The 21291-nt window shown below is 40.6% G+C and overlaps 1 protein-coding gene across 2 annotated transcripts in view; it reads right to left on the reverse strand.

Annotated features, from left to right (window-relative positions):
- Positions 1–21291, reverse strand: part of Stap1 (signal transducing adaptor family member 1) — a 35075-nt gene that overhangs the window by 3355 nt on the left and 10429 nt on the right. For both annotated transcript variants that reach the window (XM_052198758.1, XM_052198757.1), the window contains 6 exons: positions 20222–20335; positions 17470–17526; positions 12684–12856; positions 10837–10965; positions 3977–4046; positions 2002–2098 (listed from right to left, as the gene is read on the reverse strand). In XM_052198758.1, coding sequence (XP_052054718.1) covers positions 2002–2098; positions 3977–4046; positions 10837–10965; positions 12684–12856; positions 17470–17526; positions 20222–20335 — 640 coding nt within the window. The remainder of the gene's footprint in view (positions 1–2001; positions 2099–3976; positions 4047–10836; positions 10966–12683; positions 12857–17469; positions 17527–20221; positions 20336–21291) is intronic.

The following is a 21291-nucleotide window of genomic DNA, read 5'->3' on the forward strand; positions in this document are numbered from 1 at the left end:
TGACAAAATTCAGCATCTACCCATGCTATCTGAGAAAAATGAGATTACAAAAAAATAGTAATTATAAAGGGAACTTTTTTCATTCTGAGTTACAACTAAACAAAACAACCCAAAACAAACAGCACAATATTATACATAGTAATACAAGATGGAAGGGTTCTCCCCTAAAGCTGAGAACAAGGGCGGGAGATTTTGGATACTCCACCCAATGTGGTAAGGAAAAAATAGTGTATATGCCTGCTGGGAAAGCTAAAGCTTTCTAAAGCCAAAGATGTCTATCATCCCATGAATCCTATAGAAAAATCCCCAAAGCCAGGTGTGGTGGTATGTGCCTGTAATGCAAGCCCTAGGGTGGTGGAAGAAAGGCCAGCCTCAACCTCCTGTCAAGCTGGAGCCCATGTGAGGGACAAAGTGAGACTAGAAAAATTGTCCAAGTCCAATCAATTTTCTGGCGCGCAGAACAATAAACAAATAAAATCACAAATAAATAAACCACCCTGGAGTAGTTTATTTACAGGGTTGAATAGTGAACTAATAGAATAGTGTTCCAGGAGGAGGAAAGTTACAATGGATTCTCTACATACCCCAAATTTTATTATAAGAAATCCTAAGGGATTGAGGAAATGTTATTTTAAGAACTCGTTCTCTCATAGAAATCTAGTCGGTGTGTTTTCCTGCATACACATCAAACAGCTCATTATGTTGACTTTATGTGTAGTTGCGTGTCCACGCTTGGGATCATAGGCTATGAGAGGTTTTCAGAAGCTAGGCAACCTGAAGAGAAGCTTAGAGATGAGAGGAAAGCAGGCTGTGGGAAACAGCAACTCAAAGAACAGATAGAAACACTAAGAGGAAGTACTGCGGTTATTTTGATGGTATCTCTAAGCCTAAAACTAGATCATATGGATGAAGATAAAGGAATGTTTTAGACTCAAGGAAGAATTTTTTTAGAACAAAAACCCAGTAAACTGCTTCCTTAAGAGTCAGTGAAGCCCGTAACAGAGGTTGCCAAGCACACTGTGTAACCACAACTTACAGACACTTCCTCTGCTGCGTGTACAGAGGACCCTACACAGACTAAGATCACACTTGATCCCTTTCTCAATCTCCTTTGGACTGAGCTCTTGTATATTTTTGTATTGTTATGTAACATCCAGAGATTAACAGTGATATTTTAAGAACTTATACTTTTAAACCTGCTGCTGTTTTAATTAGTGAAACATTCCAGATATGCCCCTAGTGCAGGTAGACAAAATGTTTTCCTTTATAATGTGTAGGGAAAAAAAACTGTTTCATGGAATGAAACCCAAACTAGCTAGAGATGGTTCACTCTCCTGCTTAAAGCTTGCCCAGGGACCACATGTAGACTGTTGATAGAACAAGGCAAATGATCACATCTAGAAAGGAGCCAATTTAATAAATGTTCAAACTGCACTGATGACACAGGTCTCATTGCTAAGTTTAGTGAACCATTGTCTAACTACCATTGTCTTAACATTCATAATTTATGAAAAAGGAGACTGCCGGTTCTGAAGCTAACCCAACATGATTCTTTTCCAGTAGCTCCTCATCACTCCATCCATATGACCTTGTCGTCTGACTCCTTTACCCTCACAGCAGAAGAGGACTAGGATTGAGGCCATTACTACCAAGTGGCCAATCCCCACAGCCTTTGCTTATCCTAAGGCATTCTACCTAGTCTCAAGCATCTGATGCTGTTGTGGGTCCATCCCTTTACATTTCCTTTTTACTTCCAGTGAATGAATATTGTTTTGCTGTCCTGTTGTCTCTCAACTTGTTTGATGATGTCAAATAGAATGGTAGAATGGCATTAATACTTACAACTCATGCCTCATAGACCATCTGCAAAAACATGCCTTTTCCCCAGACTCTGACAAAATGCTTGCCAAATGGAGAGACTGAAATTTTTTAAATTTAGGCATGTTTGGGGTTTTGTTTTGTTTTGTTTTATTTGATGCAGTAGCAAAGTCCAGGACATACCAAAGTTGTCATCAGCTGAATGTATAAATGGTCTCAAATTCCCTCGAGTCTCCTTCACAAAATAATCAATGACGCTGAAAAGGCTTGGGAGTGTTACCTGTGTAAAAGATAGTAAGAGATAGCTCAGTTCTTGGCTAAGAAAGAGATATTCCCCTACAGAGTAGTAGGGATTGCTAACTATTTCCTGACCTCCAGAAAGGCAGGTCATCATACTCCAATGACTTGCTGAATGGCTATAGTTTTCTTACCCATGTTTGTTTTTTCCTTTTTTAAAAAAAAAGATTTATTTAATTTTATGTATAAGTACACTGTAGCTGTCTTCAGACACCCCAGAAGAGGGCATCAGATCCCATTACAGATGGTTGTGAGCCACCATGTGGTTGCTGAGAATTGAACTCAGGACCTCTGGAAGAGCAGTTGGTGCTTTTAACCGCTGAGTCATCTCTCCACCCCATGTTTTCTCCTTTTTTTAAGGACTATGAGGCCATTTTCTGATGAGTTGTTCTCTTTGCATTTGCTATAGTCTGTTAAACAATGCATATTTAGGTAATATGCCTTCCCACCATTAAAACATAAAAATCACTTAATGTAGGCCAAACTCTCCCTTCCTGAAACTGGAACTTAAATAGACAAACCATAAGAAAATGACAGCTCTAGAGCTAAATGTTTTTTAGATTTGCTATCTTTCAAAAAGTTTATAATAAGAGCCTTCATAGGTTAGTAATAGAATTTATGCATTTTAATACCTCATAAATCAATACTTTTATACAAGTGAAATCTGGTTAAACCTGAATATCCCAAATAATCTTGAAGTAAAATAACTCAGTAAAATGCAACCTGGTTGAAAAGCAGGGTTAGGAGGAGTTTGAAAGGCAAAAGAACAATCTAGGCTGTCCATTTTCCTTCTGTGGACCATAGAGGCAAATGACGAGGAGTCCAGTTGTGCACTTCAAGGGTGCAGTAATCACACTGGTCCTCCCTGGAAGCACTTCTGCCCATTTGGTCTTATGGACGCTCCTTCAGGAATCGAGCCCTCTGACTCTTTATTAGAACTTTGCTTACAAAGCTCAATTGGAGCCAGGTCTAGTTGGCTTCTTTCAGAGGCAAGAAGATCTTGACTTTAGGATGGACTGAGATGTAGCTGGATCTATAGGTGTGAATCTGAGAAGTTCTGGAGGCATTCCTGACTAAAGTGAGCTGTGTGAATTGGTGTCTCTCTAAGATTCACAGGCAAAACAGGAGAAATTCTACCTCATAGTCCATTTGACTATACGATGTGCCCGGAGAGGCAGAGGAACCAGGAGCTAAGTTTCAAGAGCTGTCAGGCCGTGTCACTACACTTTCAGTGGCTGAGAGCACTCTAGATGCCAGTTTACCCCCCTATATAATATGTATACCAATTATAGAATTGGAAATAGAAAAAGAAAAAATTTAAGTTGCATATATAAATCACTTAGCCGTGTACCTAACATTGTGTTGGAGGATAAGACTGCCTATCATTAGCTCCAGGGGATAACTAAGCTTGAAAAGGCGTTGAGGACAAAGAAGAAACTTGGCCTTCTGCACACTGCTGGTAAGAGGGCATTTCTGGACTTCTGCATGACACGTATTAGAGGGCAAGGCACACTTGATTGCTTCCCACCCCATAATAGGCTCATTTAAATATTTATAAATAGAGGCTATTACACAAAGACATTTAATAAAAACACTTTTCTTTCCCTGAACATGAGCAGTCATTTGCAGAGAGAGTAAAGGGAACGCCGCTGTTAGCAGGCTATTGTCTAGTCAGTCTTGGTGTCTCTCCTTGTGTCTCTTCTCACCCTTCCTGAGGCAGGCTTATCTACCTGCTTATCCCCCCTTTATCGTCATCTCCGCATCTGCTCCTCAGTTTCCGTACTTTTCACTGGATTCTCTACAGATTGATTCGGAAGGCAACAGGAGAAAGCTTATCAACAACAAAGAAATGGCTACGTACAGGTTTTTCCAGCTCGATGGTGTAGTTCTTTCCAGTGCGCATCACTTTGAAGTGCTTGATTCTTGGCATTCTGAAATGAAATACATGGTTGGCCCACTTTTGATTACACGGTTGCATTGATGCAGCTGTGGAATTAAAATAAAATATGCCCTATCTGGTTAACCCCTCCATCTCCAACTCTAGGGGTATAGAATTGTATTTTCTTCATTGGGATTATTACATCTCTTTGAAGCAAATGGTAAACATGAGGAAGCACAGGAAATCTGAGTCACTATGTTAGTAAATGAGAAAAGAATAGACAAAAACAAATAAACTAAAAAAACTAAAACTCAGTAACCTATACTGTAGAGCTATAAAATCTTACGGAAGAGGGGGGATGTAACTCAGTGAGTGGTTCAGCGCTTGTGTAATGTATACCACTCCCTAAATTTAGAAACAAAACCAAGCACGCAAACAAAAAAATAAATCATAAACCAAATCCCAGAGGAATACAAAATAAATCTTATGTGTGCACATATAGGTCAAATAATATACTCCTTCTATTAAAGAGAAATAAAAGGAAATATTGAAAGCAAAATGCTGTGTATTCTACCTTATCACGAATCCCAGCAGAAGGCCTTCTACACCTGTCACTGTGCTAGTTCACATGCTCTATTGCTGCTAACTTAGAGATCTTAAAGATAGGAACATGATAAATGCTGTGTAACAGGGACGTGGGAATGTAAATACCGCACGGGTATCTTCAGGTCTTCCTCTTTAGTTTTACAACACACCAAATTCGTACCACCCCAAATATCAAGATTTTGTTACAAATCGCTCCAGAACAAGATATCAACATTGCATTCATCACTGTTATTTCAATGTTATAAACACAGATTTTATAAAGCCAATTGAACAATATTAGAAGCTCATCTCAAAATGCTTTCTGCTGTAAGCTGAGTCTCTCCGGTGCCCACAGACGTCAGTGCCCATGGTAGTTAGTTTTGAATAGTAGAGTGTTTGTCTTGAGCTTGTTTGGTTCATATGGCGATCGTGTTTAACCTAAGCTTTTTCTAATGGTGAGGAGTTGACAGCATGTATTATGGTGTCACTTATCTGAATGGCAAACTGATTCAGTATCTGCCTTCTGTTTAGAATCACGACTTCTCCATTTCCAGGGTCAATGTGTATGACAGTGTCCTGTTTGGGGCTCTTCTCACCTACCACCATGTCCAAATCGCCCCTCAGTTGCATACCACATAGGAAAGCAAATCTTTACTCTCCATGACCTACTGTTAAAACAGGGAATAACCCTTAGCCAACCTGCTCCCTTCATAAGAAAGCATTCCCTCATGAGAAAAATTCACCAATCAGTTACAAACTGTCAGGAAAAGAATCTTGAGACAGAGGCTGTCTTACGTGGGCCTGTTCAAGACGCTTGGCTCTCATTTTACCTTCACCCCAATCAAGACAACATCTCTGCAATCAGACAGTCACTGTTGAAAACTCTTCAGTTTCAATTAGAATTCCTGTGTCCTGACAGTAAATGACTGCTACCCTTTGGGAGATTGATAGAACAGTTGTCTTAAGTTCTGTTTCTATCATATGTGCTTTCTAAACCTCCCCGCACTGTGTGTGTGTGTGTCTGTGTGTGTGTGTGTGTATGTTGTGTAATTCTGTGTGTTTTGTGAGTGTGTGTGTGTTAGAGAGAGAGTAGGTGAATGAACGTGTGTGTGTGTGTGTATGTGTGTGTGTTTTCAACCTATATAATGGAGGTGATAAAGGCTTGCCTCTTAGGTAATACTTGCAAAAGCCATTAGTAAAGTCCTTGACTTAATTAAGCACTCACTAAATTATAATTATTTTATCTACATTTATCTACATATGTAGATTTATTTATTGTTTTCTGCAAGTCCAATTTATAAAGCATGGAGAATACTATATATCTCAGTCTTTTGTGCCTGTAGGAAACGCCTGTAGCACTCAGCACAAGGCACGTGAAGGGTATCACATACCGGGACAACGGTTGGGAACAGTCGTCACCTCATCTCCTCAGTTCATGGGAAGCTGTGAGATGAGTGAAGACAGAGGTGGGCAGAAGCTCTCAGAACATCTGAGACTTTTTCCAAGTCCGAGCTGATGTGAAACAGCGGCCTGAAGTCTCAGAGGCTTTGTCTCTCTGTTTAGACCGTACTTTCCTTCCAATTTTTGTTTTGTGTTGGCTTGGGAAGGAGAAAACGAAATGGATAAAATCTGCTCTTTAAAGTATTCTGGTTATGATATTAAAAATAGAGTTGTAGGAAATGTGGTGGCATGCACCTGTGATCCCAGGACTTAAAAGAGGCCCGGCTGGGAGAAGTGTAAGTCTACCTAGGCTATGACAGGAAAAGAGAAGCTAATTTTAAAGAAAAAAATGGCCTTCAATGTGGTTCTAGATATTTGTTCTTAAGTCCTGAGCTCGGATTTTGCAAAAGGATCTGTAGTAAGGATTTTCAATTGCCTCCTTAGCAACTAATTAGGTGCCTATAATGCTAGCCCAGCTCCTAGTCAGAACAACTTCAAGGGGGGGAAAGTATGAGGTTTGTAAAAATAGCTGTATGTCTTAAGAGTTTGAATGCCACTTGCCTGGTAAAATGCCCTGCTCTGAGAGAGGAATCACCTGATAGTTTGGCACTGGCAACCTTTGTTTACTCCTGAGAACAGCCTTCCTACAGCTGATCTGTAAAGACATGGGGGACAAAAACTACTTTCAAGTTTTGCTGTGTAAACCAGTTTGTCCTTTCCAGCTCGTGTTTACCAGACTCACTGACTAGTGTGCATGGCTGAGCATGGCTCCTGGAACCTCCCCAAAAGAAAATGAGCTTGTTTAGTGGGAAACACAGGTGCTTCTTAATAGTCCAGATGCCTGCCAAAAACTTTACATTAAACACAACTCTACCAGCATGGCGCAATTCTAACATCCCCTCATATGACTATAAAAGTCAAGTGACAAGTGTAGAGAAGACTCAAAACCCTGAGACTGCAGCTGGATTTAATGCTTTGTATCTCCTATTAAAGAGCTGATGTTTTTCCAGGGTTTGGGACCGTGCAAATGTGAACTGAAAAGGATGACACCAAAGAACATCCATCCCAAAGTGAATGGGAATAAACCCATGAGGTCTCAACTCCAAAGAATCATCAGTAACTGGGGAAATCTGGGCGTGGGAGAGGTGGTCTTCCCGAGGGAAGAACACAGCGTTTGGTGGTGCATATGTGCATGCCATAAATGTTACTGAAAAGAAGAGGCCTTGAATTTGAGGGACAGTGGGGATGAGTAAATGGAAGGGTTTGGAAGGAGGAAAGGGGGAGGGGAATGTTGTAATTGTATTGTCTCGAGGAAGAAAGGAGAGAGAGAGAGAGAGAGAGAGAGAGAGAGAGAGAGAGAGAGACCTGTGTTTACTACAAAACATATTCACCAGCAGGTATATAAATACTTCTTGTGGGTTTATTTCAAGGTTGCTGGTTAAGTTATTAATCGAATAACTTTCAGCTTTAAAATATATTTTATTGTATTCTGATAGAGCTGAAAATTTGTCGCTAATATTCAGCTTGTCATTATAGCATATTCTACAAACTAAAAAAATACTAGTATATAATAAATAGGTAAAATAAGGAATCTGCAAGAAGCTTGACAATATTTATTGTGAAAAACTATAAAAATACACACAAACACACACACTATAAAAATACACACACACACACACACACACACACACACACACACAGGGTTGGGAACCCCAGGATCTAATTTAACACCTAACATGCTTGCTGCCTGTGCATGATCAGTGCAGGAAAAACAAGTGTCTGTATTAATTGTAGCACAAATGAAGCTCTGGAGGCCATGGCTCATAAGGGCAGATGAGCCATAGTGCTGTGATTTTAATTTTATTTTATCTTTTTTTTTTTTTTTTTTTTTGGTTTTTCGAGACAGGGTTTCTCTGTGTAGCTCTGGCTGTCCTGGAATTCACTCTGTAGACCAGGCTGGCCTTGAACTCAGAAATCCACCTGCCTCTGCCTCCCAAGTGCTGGGATTAAAGGCATGCGCCACCACTGCCCGGCTTTGCCACAGTAACCCAGTGAAGTCTGTAGATATATTTTACAGACAGAGGCGGAAAAAATGTCTCCTGGGAATAATGGACCTCCCCATATATTTAGAAGCAGATAAATCTCACTTGGCAATTTCTTAAACTCTCCTATTTGCTTATAGCTGAGACATGGCCTAACCAAGCAAATATAGATATGTTAGAATCTAACTTATAACCAAAAATTCTGCTTTGCTTCAACCATTTATGTTATTATGGTAAAGAAGGCATTCCAGAAATTCCAGGCACAGGTTCTAGCCTACTACCTTTCAAGGCAGATATTTTCCAAACAATAGCCCAGACTAAGGATATTTACATCTGAAAAATCTTACAAGGTCCCTGCCAGAAAGAAAAGTATTTGGGCAAGGTAGAATTTACATTTGAGTTGGTCCGTAGCTACCTCCTCCCACAAGTTAATCTAGTTCCACCTATTGACTCTTGATTTTGCTTGCAGATAGGCTATCTCAGGCCCACCTGAAAAGCAAGGGAAGCTTTATGAGGAATTGGCCTTTTGTGTTACAGGCCTCACGCAGGGAGCCCTTAAGGAAAACAACTTTTCTTAGCTTAACCAGGTGTGATTCAGAGATTCAGGATACAGTTTATACTTACTAACTCAAACAGACAAAATTGAGTCACAGAGTCAGAGAGAGAGAGAGAAAGAGAGAGAGAGAGAGAATGTCAGAGGCAGAGAGACAGTAGATACTTTTGATTTACAGAGAGGCAATAGATTCTCTCTACTCAGAGAAAAAGACCCAAAGAAAGAATGAGTTAGCTAATTCATCAAGCTGCAGCCAGTTAGCTTTACCAGGCTAGAGGCTAGAGTCTGCTACCAGAGCTAACCATTAGAGCTGATCGCCCAGGGCCCACGGTGGCCCCAAGCATGGCACAGAGAAGAATGCAACTGGCAGACTAGGCAAAAGGACTCTTAAAAGACAGCACAAGCAAGACAGCTTCTCAAGTTCTACAGTGTTGCCATTTTTGCCAGGAGGCTAGGCACAAGAACCCAAGAGGCTAGGCACGAAAACCATCTTTCTTCAGCTCTAGAGCCAGCGTGACATCGAGACCAAGATGAATTAGTTTAGCCACATGGACCCTGGACTTGGGGTAAACACCCTGTATTGCCCGAGAAAGCCTAGTTAGCCTTTTACAAATGTATATGATGCTTAATTCGAGATGTTGACTGGACTAGACTTTGAGAGATACTCGAGAAATACACTCAAATTTTAGACCACCTCTGTGGTCACGTCAGTTTGTCATGTTTCCACGAATTTATGTCTTCCTGGATCAAGGAACCCTGGTTCCCCCACGGCAGACCCCCACGCGGTCAGTAACACGTGGTCGGTAACACGGCTTGATTTTAATTTTTTCTCTAAAATATTATTCACTTTTTACTCCATTTATCCACTCTCAATATCCTCATGCTTGATCCCTTCACAATAACAAATATTTATGACATATACTGGTACATGTATTATAGCAAATAAATAGAATATGATCCTAACAAAGAATTGCAAATTCAAAAACTCAAATGTTTTATTTATGTTTTATATAAAATATAGCCATTTATTGAATATTTAAATGTAGGATGAAAGTATATTATCATTTGGGACAGTATTACCTAATCCAGAATCTCTATTAAAGTACAGAGCTTTTATAGACTCTGAAAGCTGAAGGAGTCTTAAAAGTCCAGAAACTCTAATTACATATAAAAATATTTTGTGTGTATATTTGCATGTGGGTACACATATATCCGTGTGCACTAATTTGTAGACTCCAGAGATCAATCCTGGATGTATCCTCAGCCGGTTTTGTTTTTTTTTGTTTTGTTTTGTTTTCTTTTTTAAGACAGGGTTTCTAACTGGCTGCAACTTGCCTAGTAACCTAGGCTGGCCGGCCAACAAGCCCCAAGGATCTGCCTGTCACCACCTTCCTGCTGTAGGATTACAAAGGTGTTATTATCCTTCCTTCCTTCCTTCCTTCCCTCCTTCCTTCCTTCCTTCCTTCCTTCCTTCCTTCCTTCCTTCCTTCCCTCCTTCCTTCCTTCCCTCCTCCTTTCCTCCCTCCCCTCCCTCCCTTCCTTCTTCCCTTCTACCTTTCTCTCTCTCTCTCTCTCTCTCTCTATCTCTCTCTCTCTGTCCTGAGTTCTGCAGATTTAATTTAGGTTCTCACACTTACAAAGTAAGAACCTCATATCTGGGCTAGCTCTTCTGCCTTGACACTTACATTTAGATATTAATGGCTTTATCAAAGGAAAACAATTTTACCAATTAATAATAATAATAAACTTTATATAATACAGGAAGATATCCCTCCTTGCAGAACTCCAAAATGTCCTAAGGCTCTCTTTGGGGCTCTGTTTTTCTTGTTTTTCTTGTTATTCTTTACTGGGCCTTTCTGTAGGTAAACTATGCAGACACAATGGCCTTTCTCTTTCCTGAACAAGAGAGGTGCTTGCTTCTGGGGATGTGCCCTTGCTTCTGGGGATGTGCCCTACCCTGGCAAGCACTGGTGTGGATTGATTCCCCCTCTTTTTTGAGTCTCTGCTTAAATGTCCACTAACTGAGTGCACACTAACACTGCACATGAGAACAATAGCAATCCCAGGACTATTCTCTTCGCTACTATTAAGGAGAGAGTTTTGCTTATTCTACAGTACTTCTCATTCGTGTGCTAGTATTTGCAGCCCTAGGAGAGTGCCCAGCAGGTAACGACTGGATGCCTGCTCTTAACAATACGACAGCCAGATTAAACTGAACATACTCTATCTCCTGCCGGATAGTGATGGAGTAGTTTCTGCTGTCACTGCCAGGCCTCAGGATCAAATTTCCCAAAGAAGGATTCTTTTCCAGCATCTCAGTCGCTTCTTTCCGGGAAACTGCATAAAAGCATCTACGAATATGAGATGAAAAGGGAAAAAGAATTAAAAAAAAAAAAACTTACTTGAAAATAATGCTACCAAAACAGCTTGAGAACTACAATGGGTCTTTTAAACATAGAGAACATGAAAAGCAATCTACTAATTCATGTGTAATCATGACAACCATTGAAAACCTATGACAACTAATAGCACAGCCCCAGTTCCAATTCATGATAGGTCTTAGGTTGATTTGTTGGTGGTTTCCTTGCAAAACTCCAAAATGTCCTAAGGCTCTCTTTCAGGCTCCATTTTTCTTGTTTATCTGTTCATTTGTTTTGAGATGGGTCTAGAACTCACCATATAGACTCTGCTGACCTTAGAGATCTACCTGCCTCATCTTCTCAGAGCTGGGACTGAAGGGAAAAGCCACCCCGGCCAAGAGGGGTTCTATTTTAAACAACTGACACTAAGACTGTGTCTGAACTGAATCTATTTGGTATAATTTGTTGTTTGTAGGGTTTTGTCTCTTTATCTGATATTTTGAGATTAAGTTTCTCTGTATAGCCGATTGTATGGCTGGAAAAACAGAACTCGCTCTTTAGACCAAACTGGCTTTGAAATCAGAGACCTACCTGCTTGTGCCGATGCCTCATGAGTGTTGGGATTAAAGGCTTGGCTTATAACTTCTGTTAAAACAGCACCCATAGTATTTTTAGACATAAAATTAAGAAATTAAGCACTTCCTGCTTTATAATACATGTTATATTTGGTGAAATGTAATTGTCATAGAAAAATTTGACAGTATATAATACATCCGAGGTGTTATTGGCAACTGTCTTTGAGTGTCGTGACAAGAATTAATTTTAGGGGCTGGAAAGATGGCTCAGTGGTTAAGAACACTGCCTGTTCTCCCAGAGGTCCTGAGTTCAATTCCCAGCAACCACATGGTGGCTCACAACCATCTGTCATGGGATCTGATGCCCTCTTCTGGTGTGTCTGAAGATAGCTACAATGTACTCACATACATGAAATAAATACATAAATCTTTAAAAAAAAGAATTAATTTTAGTCTTCTCCTTATTTATCTATAATAGACATATTATCTTCTTGTGTTGGGGCGAAAGAAAAAGAAACAGTCCATGTGACTTTTATTTTATGAATTGGACCCCTGTCTAGTTTGAGCTGGCAGTTCTGATTAGCAGGTCCCAGTGGCTTTAACACAATGGACTGGGCATCAGAATAGGAAAAGGCCCATAATATTTTCCTCAAGAACAAAGACATATGAAGGATGCTTCAGAATCCAGCCTCTGTCCCAGCACCCTGTTTAGAAAACTTTATACAAGACTTTCTTCAGAAGGCAAGTTCAATGCTCCTGATCAATCAACTGAATACAATATTCTAAGAATTTAAAAATATTCGGTATAAGTGAGGACAAATCATCCAGTTATAGGGTCTCACGTATCTATGCCATTTCCTTCCTTCTTCCTAGCAACTTTAATTTAGGGTTGAGCTCCGGAAGGGGATCTATATAGTCTAGATGTGTGGGTGGAAGGGGATTTCCTCTGTGGTAAGAGTTAGTTCAAATGCGCACGATGTTGATCATGACATAAGAGAGGAAGTGTGGCAGGGGCTCGCAATTGGTCCCCAAGATATTTAGCATCCTTGCTGCAACAGTTCTAGTGGGCAGTGCTACCTGGAAACTAGCAATCAGTCTTCAGTGAATGAATAAACGAGCCAATTGCACACTTACTCCGGCAGTGGGTTCACTACATCCGCATAGTCTTGTACCGGCTCCTTCTCTTTCTCCGCAGGCAAAATTGGCAGCTGGTCCGTCTCAGTCCTTCTTTTCTTTTCTCTCTCTAAGACTTCGTGCAGTCGAATCACTTGTCCAGGTAGAAGCGACACGTGTTGAGGAACTGACAACTGAAACCAGTTAAAACAGTAGGCAAACTAAAGCTGCAGCCAAATAGCATACTGGCTTTAGTAGAGAGGAGCTTGTTGACCGCAAGGAGTTGTAGTGACTGAATGTCTCTCCATTGTCAGAGACAAATGGACAGAACAATGCTGGGGACAGCAAACAATGACCGGAACTGCCTGCAGTAGGCCGGGAGGGAGACATCTCAGAAGCCAGCAGCAGCTCCTTGTAGGAAAGGATGGTGTCTGGGACCCTGAGAAGCAGGACACACATCCTTCCAGGGGACCCGCCATCTGAAATAAGGGGCTGCCTGCACTAGGCCTGGATGGAGACATCTCAGTAGCCTGAGGCAGCTCTTTGTAACAACAGTTGCTCCCATTTCTCCTAACCTTAGCCCTGGACAATGGCTGTATAGATTTCATTTGTAAGTGACTGCTTTTCAGTTGGTCTTGGTGTGCATAATTATTCTATTATATTTGACTTTCTTACTTCTTTCTCCTTCTGCTCTGGTGAATTCTGTGAAACTAAATGTTCCCTGATGTAATGATTCTTAAATAATTAAAAATTGAAGCATGGGGCACGGCACAGCACAGCACAATGCAAATGGCCCAGGTGCATGCTGTGTGTTCTCATCTTAGAAACAATGCAATAACTGCACAATGGTAGTTCCAGATTAATGCTTGACTTGTAAACAAAGCTTGATGAAATTATTAGAAAATGAATTAGAGCCAACATTGGGACCCCCAAAGGAAGAAAAAAACTATTAAAGTTATGAAATAAGTTTTGTACAACATTTGAGAGTGGTTCCTGGATAAGCAAGTATAGAATATGTAAAATCTTAGATTAGTAAAACTAAGTCAAAACACTGGGACTCTTAGAAGAGTCATTGTGTGCAATGTGTAGAAGCGGAAAGCTAGGGGAACTGCGGAGTTAAGGGTTAACTTGAGTCTTTCTGGCCACTGCCTGGCAGCTTTGTCCGTGTCATTATCATTACAGCTTTACAAGAAAATGCAAGTAGCTGACCTCAGAGCTCGGAGCTCTGAAGTATAATAAAGTTAAAATTTAAATAATGATAAGTTTGCAATTATTATTATTTTGGCTCTAGGCCTAGGAATAGGGAAGCTTGAAGCCTTGGGAACAATTGTAATTCTTGGTTCTTTGTGGGAAGTGGTTATTCTTTGTGGGACGTGGTTATTCTTTTGAATTTGATTTGGCAATGATTATACAATGTCTTTTTTATGTGCTTTTGGAGTATCAATAAAAGGCTGGGGCAAGAAGAAGGCAAGAGAGCATGTAGAGAGCATGTAGAGAGCATGTAGAGAGCATGTAGAGAGCAGGTAGAGAGCAGGTAGAGAGCATGCAGAGAGCATGTAGAGAGCATGTAGACAGCATGCAGAGAGCATGCAGAGAGATGCAGAAAGCATGTAGAGAGCATGCAGAGAGCATGTAGAGAGCATGCAGAGAGCATGCAGAGAGCATGTGGACAGCATGCAGAGAGCATGCAGAGAGCATGTAGAGAGCAGGTAGAGAACAGGTAGAGAGCATGCAGAGAACATGCAGAGAAACTGCAGAGAGCATGCAGAGAGCATGCAGAGAGCATGTAGAGAGCATGCAGAGAGCATTAGAGAGCATGCAGAGAGCATGCAGAGAGAATGCAGAGAGCATGCAGAAAGCATGTAGAGAGCATGTAGAAAGCATGCAGAGAGCATGCAGAGAGCATGCAGAAAGCATGTAGAGAGCATGTAGACAGCATGCAGAGAGCATGTAGACAGCATGCAGAGAGCATGTAGAGAGCAGGTAGAGAACAGGTAGAGAGCATGCAGAGAACATGCAGAGAGACTGCAGAGAGCATGCAGAGAGCATGCAGAAAGCATGTAGAGAGCATGCAGAGAGCATGTAGAGAGCATGCAGAGAGCATGTAGAGAGCATGCAGAGAGCATGCAGAGAGAATGCAGAGAGCATGCAGAAAGCATGTAGAGAGCATGTAGACAGCATGCAGAGAGCATGTAGACAGCATGCAGAGAGCATGTAGAGAGCATGCAGAGAGCATGCAGAAAGCATGTAGAGAGCATGTAGAAAGCATGCAGAGAGCATGCAGAGAGCATGCAGAAAGCATGTAGACAGCATGCAGAGAGCATGTAGACAGCATGCAGAGAGCATGTAGAGAGCATGCAGAAAGCATGCAGAGAGCATGTAGAGAGCGAGTAGTGAGCATGTGAAGAACAAATGAGAGAGCGAATGCAGAGAGCATGAGACGAGCTTGTGAAGAGTGAGTGAAGAGAAAATGTGAGGTGTACATGAAGAGTGTGTGAGTGAAAGGAGAGTGCATGTGTTGTGTGTGTGAGAAGGGTGTGAAGAGTGTGTGTATGAATAAAAGGGGAACACACAGGTATGTATGAGCGTGAGAGTGTGAGAAAAGAAAAGCACACAGGGGAAAAGCAGAGTGCACAGGAGGATGCAGAGGGCGCAGGAGGATGCAGAGCATGCAGGAGGATGCAGAGTGCGCAGGAGGATGCAGAGTGCGCAGGAAGATGCAGAGCGCGCAGGAGGATGCAGAGCATGCAGCCTCGAGCTGTGAGAGAATGAGCAAGAGAGAAAGAGAGCAGAGAATGAGAGAGAAGAGAAACTTTAAGCCTTGAAAATTTTCCTGTCAGCTTGTACCCTAAAAGTAGTCTGTGTATATTTATTATGCGCCTTCCAGATATCCCTGCTTCCAGTTGAGAACTCTGATCCTGTGTCCAGGCTGGACCCTGACAGAACAATAAGTAGAAGACTCCAGTCAGTACTGCCCCTATATCAACTAGAACCTGAACAGTTTTGCTTGGTTGGTTGGTGGACTGGATGGTTGGTTGGCTGGTTGGTTGGTGGACTGTTTGGTTGGTGGACTGGATGGTTGGTGGACTGGATGGTGGTTGGCTGGTTGTTTGTTTGGTTGGTTTAGTTAGGTGACTTTGTTTTGTGTTTGTATGTTTTGTTTCTGTACCATCTATGTGGTCCAGGCTGTCCTAGAACTCACTATGTACATCAGATTGGTAATAAAACTCACAGAGATCTACCAGGTGTTGGGATTAAAGGTGTGTTACCACCATGCCTAGCCGAGATCATATTTGATCTCACACACATACTTTTTACTGTGAGCTAAATAACAACCAATCGCTCACTTTCTTCCTTCCTTCCTTCCTTCCTTCCTTCCTTCCTTCCTTTCTTTCTTTCTTTCTTTCTTTCTTTCTTTCTTTCTTTCTTTCTTTCTTTCTTTCTTTTTTTCTTTCTTTCTTTCTTTCTTGGTTTCTCAAGACAGGGTCTCTCTGTATAGCCCTGGCTGTTCTGGAACTCACTCTGTAGACCAGGTATTTGCCACCAACACCCAGCTAATCTCTCATTTCTCATTCTGAACTTACATACCTTTGCAATGCCCAAGAAGATTAGGATCTCCGAGAGATATCTTATTCTCCCACAAGTTAACTTGGAAAAGCTTCACATTATTATGATAACATGGGTTAGAGGTGGGCATAGGATCAGCATGTTAACACTCCATGGCTAGCCATTGCTAACCATCCACTCATATTTAAACAGGTTGATACTTCTCTGCATGCTAGATTTGTTGTTCTCTAGAAATGTGTTTTGAATTCCACTATCCATGTAAAGTCTTGTGAATTGCATTCACATCTCAAAATTTAGTTGCTTTCTGGGGAAGTATGGTACTACATTTTTCTGTGACATTAGCTAGCTAGTCAGTATTTGGGGGCAGCCATGTCTGATTTATAATTTGACCACCAGAGGAGAATGAGTACTCACCAGATGACAATCCATGAGAGTATAAAACTTCACTTTCAATTTAGCTAATCTCTCTCTCTCTCTCCCTACCCCCTCCTCTCGTCCAGTCCCATGCTTAGTTACTATTTCATTAATTCCTACTGTTGTGTATTCATTGTTAAGACTCAAATCCAGGCTCTTGGGACTCAAAATGAGGACTCTAGTCTGTCAAATGAAGCAGTGAGGCAGCCTGTGCTCCGTGGGCTCCTCTCCTAAAGGTCTGAGAAAGTTATGGTAGTTAGTTCTGTTGTTACCACCTTTTCTAGCAGTGTTGTTTTTGATTGAGTCACCCAAATATGTCCTAGTAATGTGTTCTCATACCCAAGTCTAGTTCCTCACTATGCCGTCTTGGGGCAATAGTCAGAACAGTAGACCATGCCCTAAACATTCATAGAACAGAAAAATCATAGACGAAGTAGATCTCCCTCATCCCTTGCTCACCAATATTACTTCAGAACAGTTATCACACGGTGAATTGGGCTGTGTTTAGTACCATTAGCATTCTTAACCCACCAGATAAAATGAGATTAAAAAATTATGACTTTCAGAAATAAAAGCATTGATTTCTATCTGCCTTTTCTAGTTTCTACATCCCAGACACTTTAATGCACACAGTGTCAGTAGGTGCTAGCAACTATTTTATAACTAGATGAGTCAGCAGACATTAATGATCTTCTGCTGGACGTGGCGACTCACAGTGGTAATCTTACCACCTGGCTGGGAGGTGGAGGCAGGAGAATCATAAGTTTGTGATTACCATGGGCTATTGGCACCTTGTCTTAGCAAAAGAGGCAGACGCCCCCCTTACCTCTGTTACTGTAAGAATGAAGCCCCTCCATTCTTCCCCACTTTCTGTGTTTTCGGTCTAGAGATGAAAACAAATATAAAGCAGAAAATACATAAATTAATGAGTGGTCTGTAGTAACTTTAAATCACAAGAATTTCGCAGGGTTATTTCCTGACAAAGTAGGTTCGCCATCAAAGTCTAGCTAGTAAGATCTCAAGTGAGAGAGTTGGCTCTTTGGGTAAAGCGTTTGCCTCATGAACATGAAGGCCAGAGTTTAAACCTCTGAGACCAAGTAAAATGCCAGGTGCATGTGGCAACTTGACTGTCATCCATGTGCCTAGGAGGTGATCACTAGACACCTAAGACAGATGATCACTAAAGCAAGGTGGCTGGGTACACTGGTCAAATTGGGAAGCCATGAGGTCCTTGTGAAAGGTGTTGCCTCTATGTATAAGATGGAGCATGAATGAGAAAAGTATCTGCTGTCTATTTCTGGCCCTCTTACATATAAGCACACACATGCAAGTGCACCTACACACACCTGTACACCCATGCACATCCAAAGATCCATGCATACATGCACATGTACCACATGCACATACATGCAGAAAAAAAGAGAGAAAAAAACTAGCAAGACTGACAGAAACACATATTCTTCTGTTCAGAAACTTCATTAAATAAGATTATTTGAAAATCATAAACTGCATATAATCAGCTGCAAGGAGAAATACTTCATTTTCCTTTTTGCTTATAATTAACGTATTTATCATAAAATATTTCAGTCCCATTTTCTTTTATAGGCAAGCAAAAATATAAATGATTGGGAGTTGAGTTTCTTGTGAACAAAATACTTGTGTTAAAAGACCTGAATTCAAGCCTTGAAAAGTCACAGAGTTGGCCACATTGAGACACATAATCCTAGCATGCCTCTGGCAAAATAGGAGGTGGTGAGAGAAGAATCTCTAGAAGTCACTTCCAGCTACCCAGCATCCTCAGAGTCAAACAACAAAGTGGCTGTAACCTAGAATGCATCCAGCTATGCACACTACAGGTATTATCTGCTTAGTCATGTTAAAGAAAGGTTATAGGTGGTCATTGTTTGCTAGGTTTCTGCACTGAGGTCCTGAATGATCTTCACTAGAAATAAAAATGGAGCCATCTGTATTAATGGTCCACATCACTAAACCAAAATGAAATCTTATGCTGCCTTCTTGAGAAATCAGGAAAAAAAAAACAAAAACAAACAAAAAAAGCCAAAAACCAAAAAACATAACAACCACATGTCCCATAAAGATCAACTTCAATTTGTTCCCTCTGTGCCCAAAAAAGTAGCCTGAAGTAATGACAATTATCTTTCTATCATTTGTCTTCCAATTTTTGCCTACCATGGACGCTTTTGAAATGAATAACTAACTTTACTACTTGTTTTAAATTTGTTTTAGTTTCCCTTGTCTGTAATATTAATTTCTGCTTTTCAACCAATTGAAGTATTTTATTCTATGGAATAAAACATATCTGGTTCTTTAGTAGCCTATAAAACTAATTAAGATATTTATATGATGTTGTAATTTTATTCTCTGACAATCTTCAAGTTACCTTAGCAAGAGGCATTTTTATTATCCTTCTTTGTATCCATTCAATTAAAAGATATATATTGTTAAGTGTAAATCTTGGGAACAAAACAAAACTCCTCATTCTGGTGGAGTTTGAAATATAGCAAGGAAGAATAAATAGTTGATGGAATAGTAATTTTGATTTTGTTGGAAAGAAACAAATAGGAAAAATAAAATGTAGAGCAGAGTAAGGCAAACTGATAATGGAATGAAAGGGAGGGTCTTAGTCACTGTTCTACTGCTACGAAGAGACACCATGACCAAGACAACTCTTACCAAGGACAGCATTTAACTGGAGGCTTACTTACAGGTTTAGAGGGTTAGTCCATGATCATCATGGCAGGCAAACAGGCACAGTGCTGGAGCAGAAGCCGATAGCTTTACACTCTGATCCACATGCATCAGGCACAGATAGCAAGAAGGACACAGACCCTGGCCCTGGTGTGGGGTTTTGAAACTTGCAAGCCCACCTTCAATGATGCACAAAGCCACACCTCTTCATCCTTCTAATCCTTCTCAAACAGTTCACTAACTGGGGACCAGGCATTCAAAACACAAGTAGCCCACGGGGTCCTTCTCATTCAGACCACAACAGCAGGCTAGGTAGACCAGATTACTATTTTGATGAAGTATTCCAGGTGGGCCACTGAGAGTGCCTTACATTTGAGTAAAGACTTATTTTTTATCCAAGAGGTTGGGTAACTTGCCTGTGATACACGGCTTCTGCATAAAATAGCAAATTCTGACTCCTACACTACAAAATTTGACCACTACAGCTCTCAAAGTCAGCCAGCAACTTCTTAGGAACTTCTCCAATATCTTTACCAATTCCAAGCTGTTCTCAGTGTTATGACTGTCATTGTTGGGGGATTTTTCTTAGTTCACTATGCTAATTCAAGGACAACCTTCAAAAACACCAGGTGAGACCCTTGACTTAGTCAGAGGATAGAGGTCTAATGTTTCATTGTGCTTATAGACTAAACAAGTGTGTGTGTTCTTCTAAACTGTAACTCAGCACTGAAGTCCTTGGCAAAAATGATAGCTAAGTGTTAAGACTTGGCCCCTCTTATAATTCTTCTTCATTCCAGCTATGGGATGTTAAAAGGTAAAAACAATGTAAAAACTTTGCTCTCTATGAATTGCTATTTCTCCTCGCTCACCTTCAGATGTACTTCTTCCTTGGGCAAAACAAGAGTGAATTTCGCACAATTCTTTTCAGTTGAATGTTGTCCGGTAAGACACACGAGGTCTATTATGTCTAACTTGCCAACATACTGCAAAGATAAAGGAAACTATTATTAAATCACTTCCTGGGTAAAATATGTTTGTTCTAACATGAAGGAAAATCATAGTTTTTAATCATATTTGCATAGTAAACTGCTTTCCCCAATACCAGAGAGTATGTAAAAATGCATTTTTGGGGGTAGTGTTGTGACTTTGACCCATACAAATTTGCAAGAGTCATATTAAATATTTGAGAATCTTTCAGTTGGTCAACATAGCTATTATTAAATTTTAATTATACTAACATACTAGGGAATAAAATATGTTATTAACATAAAATTTATAATATGGTCAAAATTCAAATTTCATCATGTTTTTATTATATTGTAATATTTTACTGTGTATAGTACCGACATTATTTACATCCTAGTTCGCTGTGGCATTAATGCCGTGCAACAGTGCTCCTGTGCATTTCTTCATACGCCGTGCTCAGTACAGTCACATTGATAGGTTGCATCAGTCACCGCAGGACTGTTCACACTCTGGAAATTGGTAAACCACTTACAAATGAGCATATAATGTATTAGCATGTTGCTTGCCCCAGAGACAGCCCTTCTTATAATAAATACTCTGGCTATGTCTAGCTCAGTCTCAGTGAGTTTTGCTGTAACAAACAGCGCCTGATAGATACACCAATTACAGAAAAGGAGTCATATCTTCTACTTTTAACTGTAGGTTGGAAAGAGCTTGAAAGGTCATCTGTCCAACCCAGCTGTTTGAATCTGCTCTCCATGCTGACCTCAAGCCTACAGCTGAACATCTGTAATAACACTCAATTCACACTGCTGAAGCAGCCCTACTTAGTGCTCTGTGCATTAAGCCAAAGTTTTTCCCTAACTACTTCCCATCCACTGGTCCTGAATTCTTTTCTCTGGCATAACACTCAACAATTCAATGACCTTTCCAGTGAGGTCCTCTAAGCCTTTTAGACATGTAAAGACAGCTT

This window comes from Apodemus sylvaticus, chromosome 11 (genome assembly GCF_947179515.1).
Source record: "Apodemus sylvaticus chromosome 11, mApoSyl1.1, whole genome shotgun sequence".
Lineage (NCBI taxonomy): Eukaryota > Metazoa > Chordata > Mammalia > Rodentia > Muridae > Apodemus > Apodemus sylvaticus.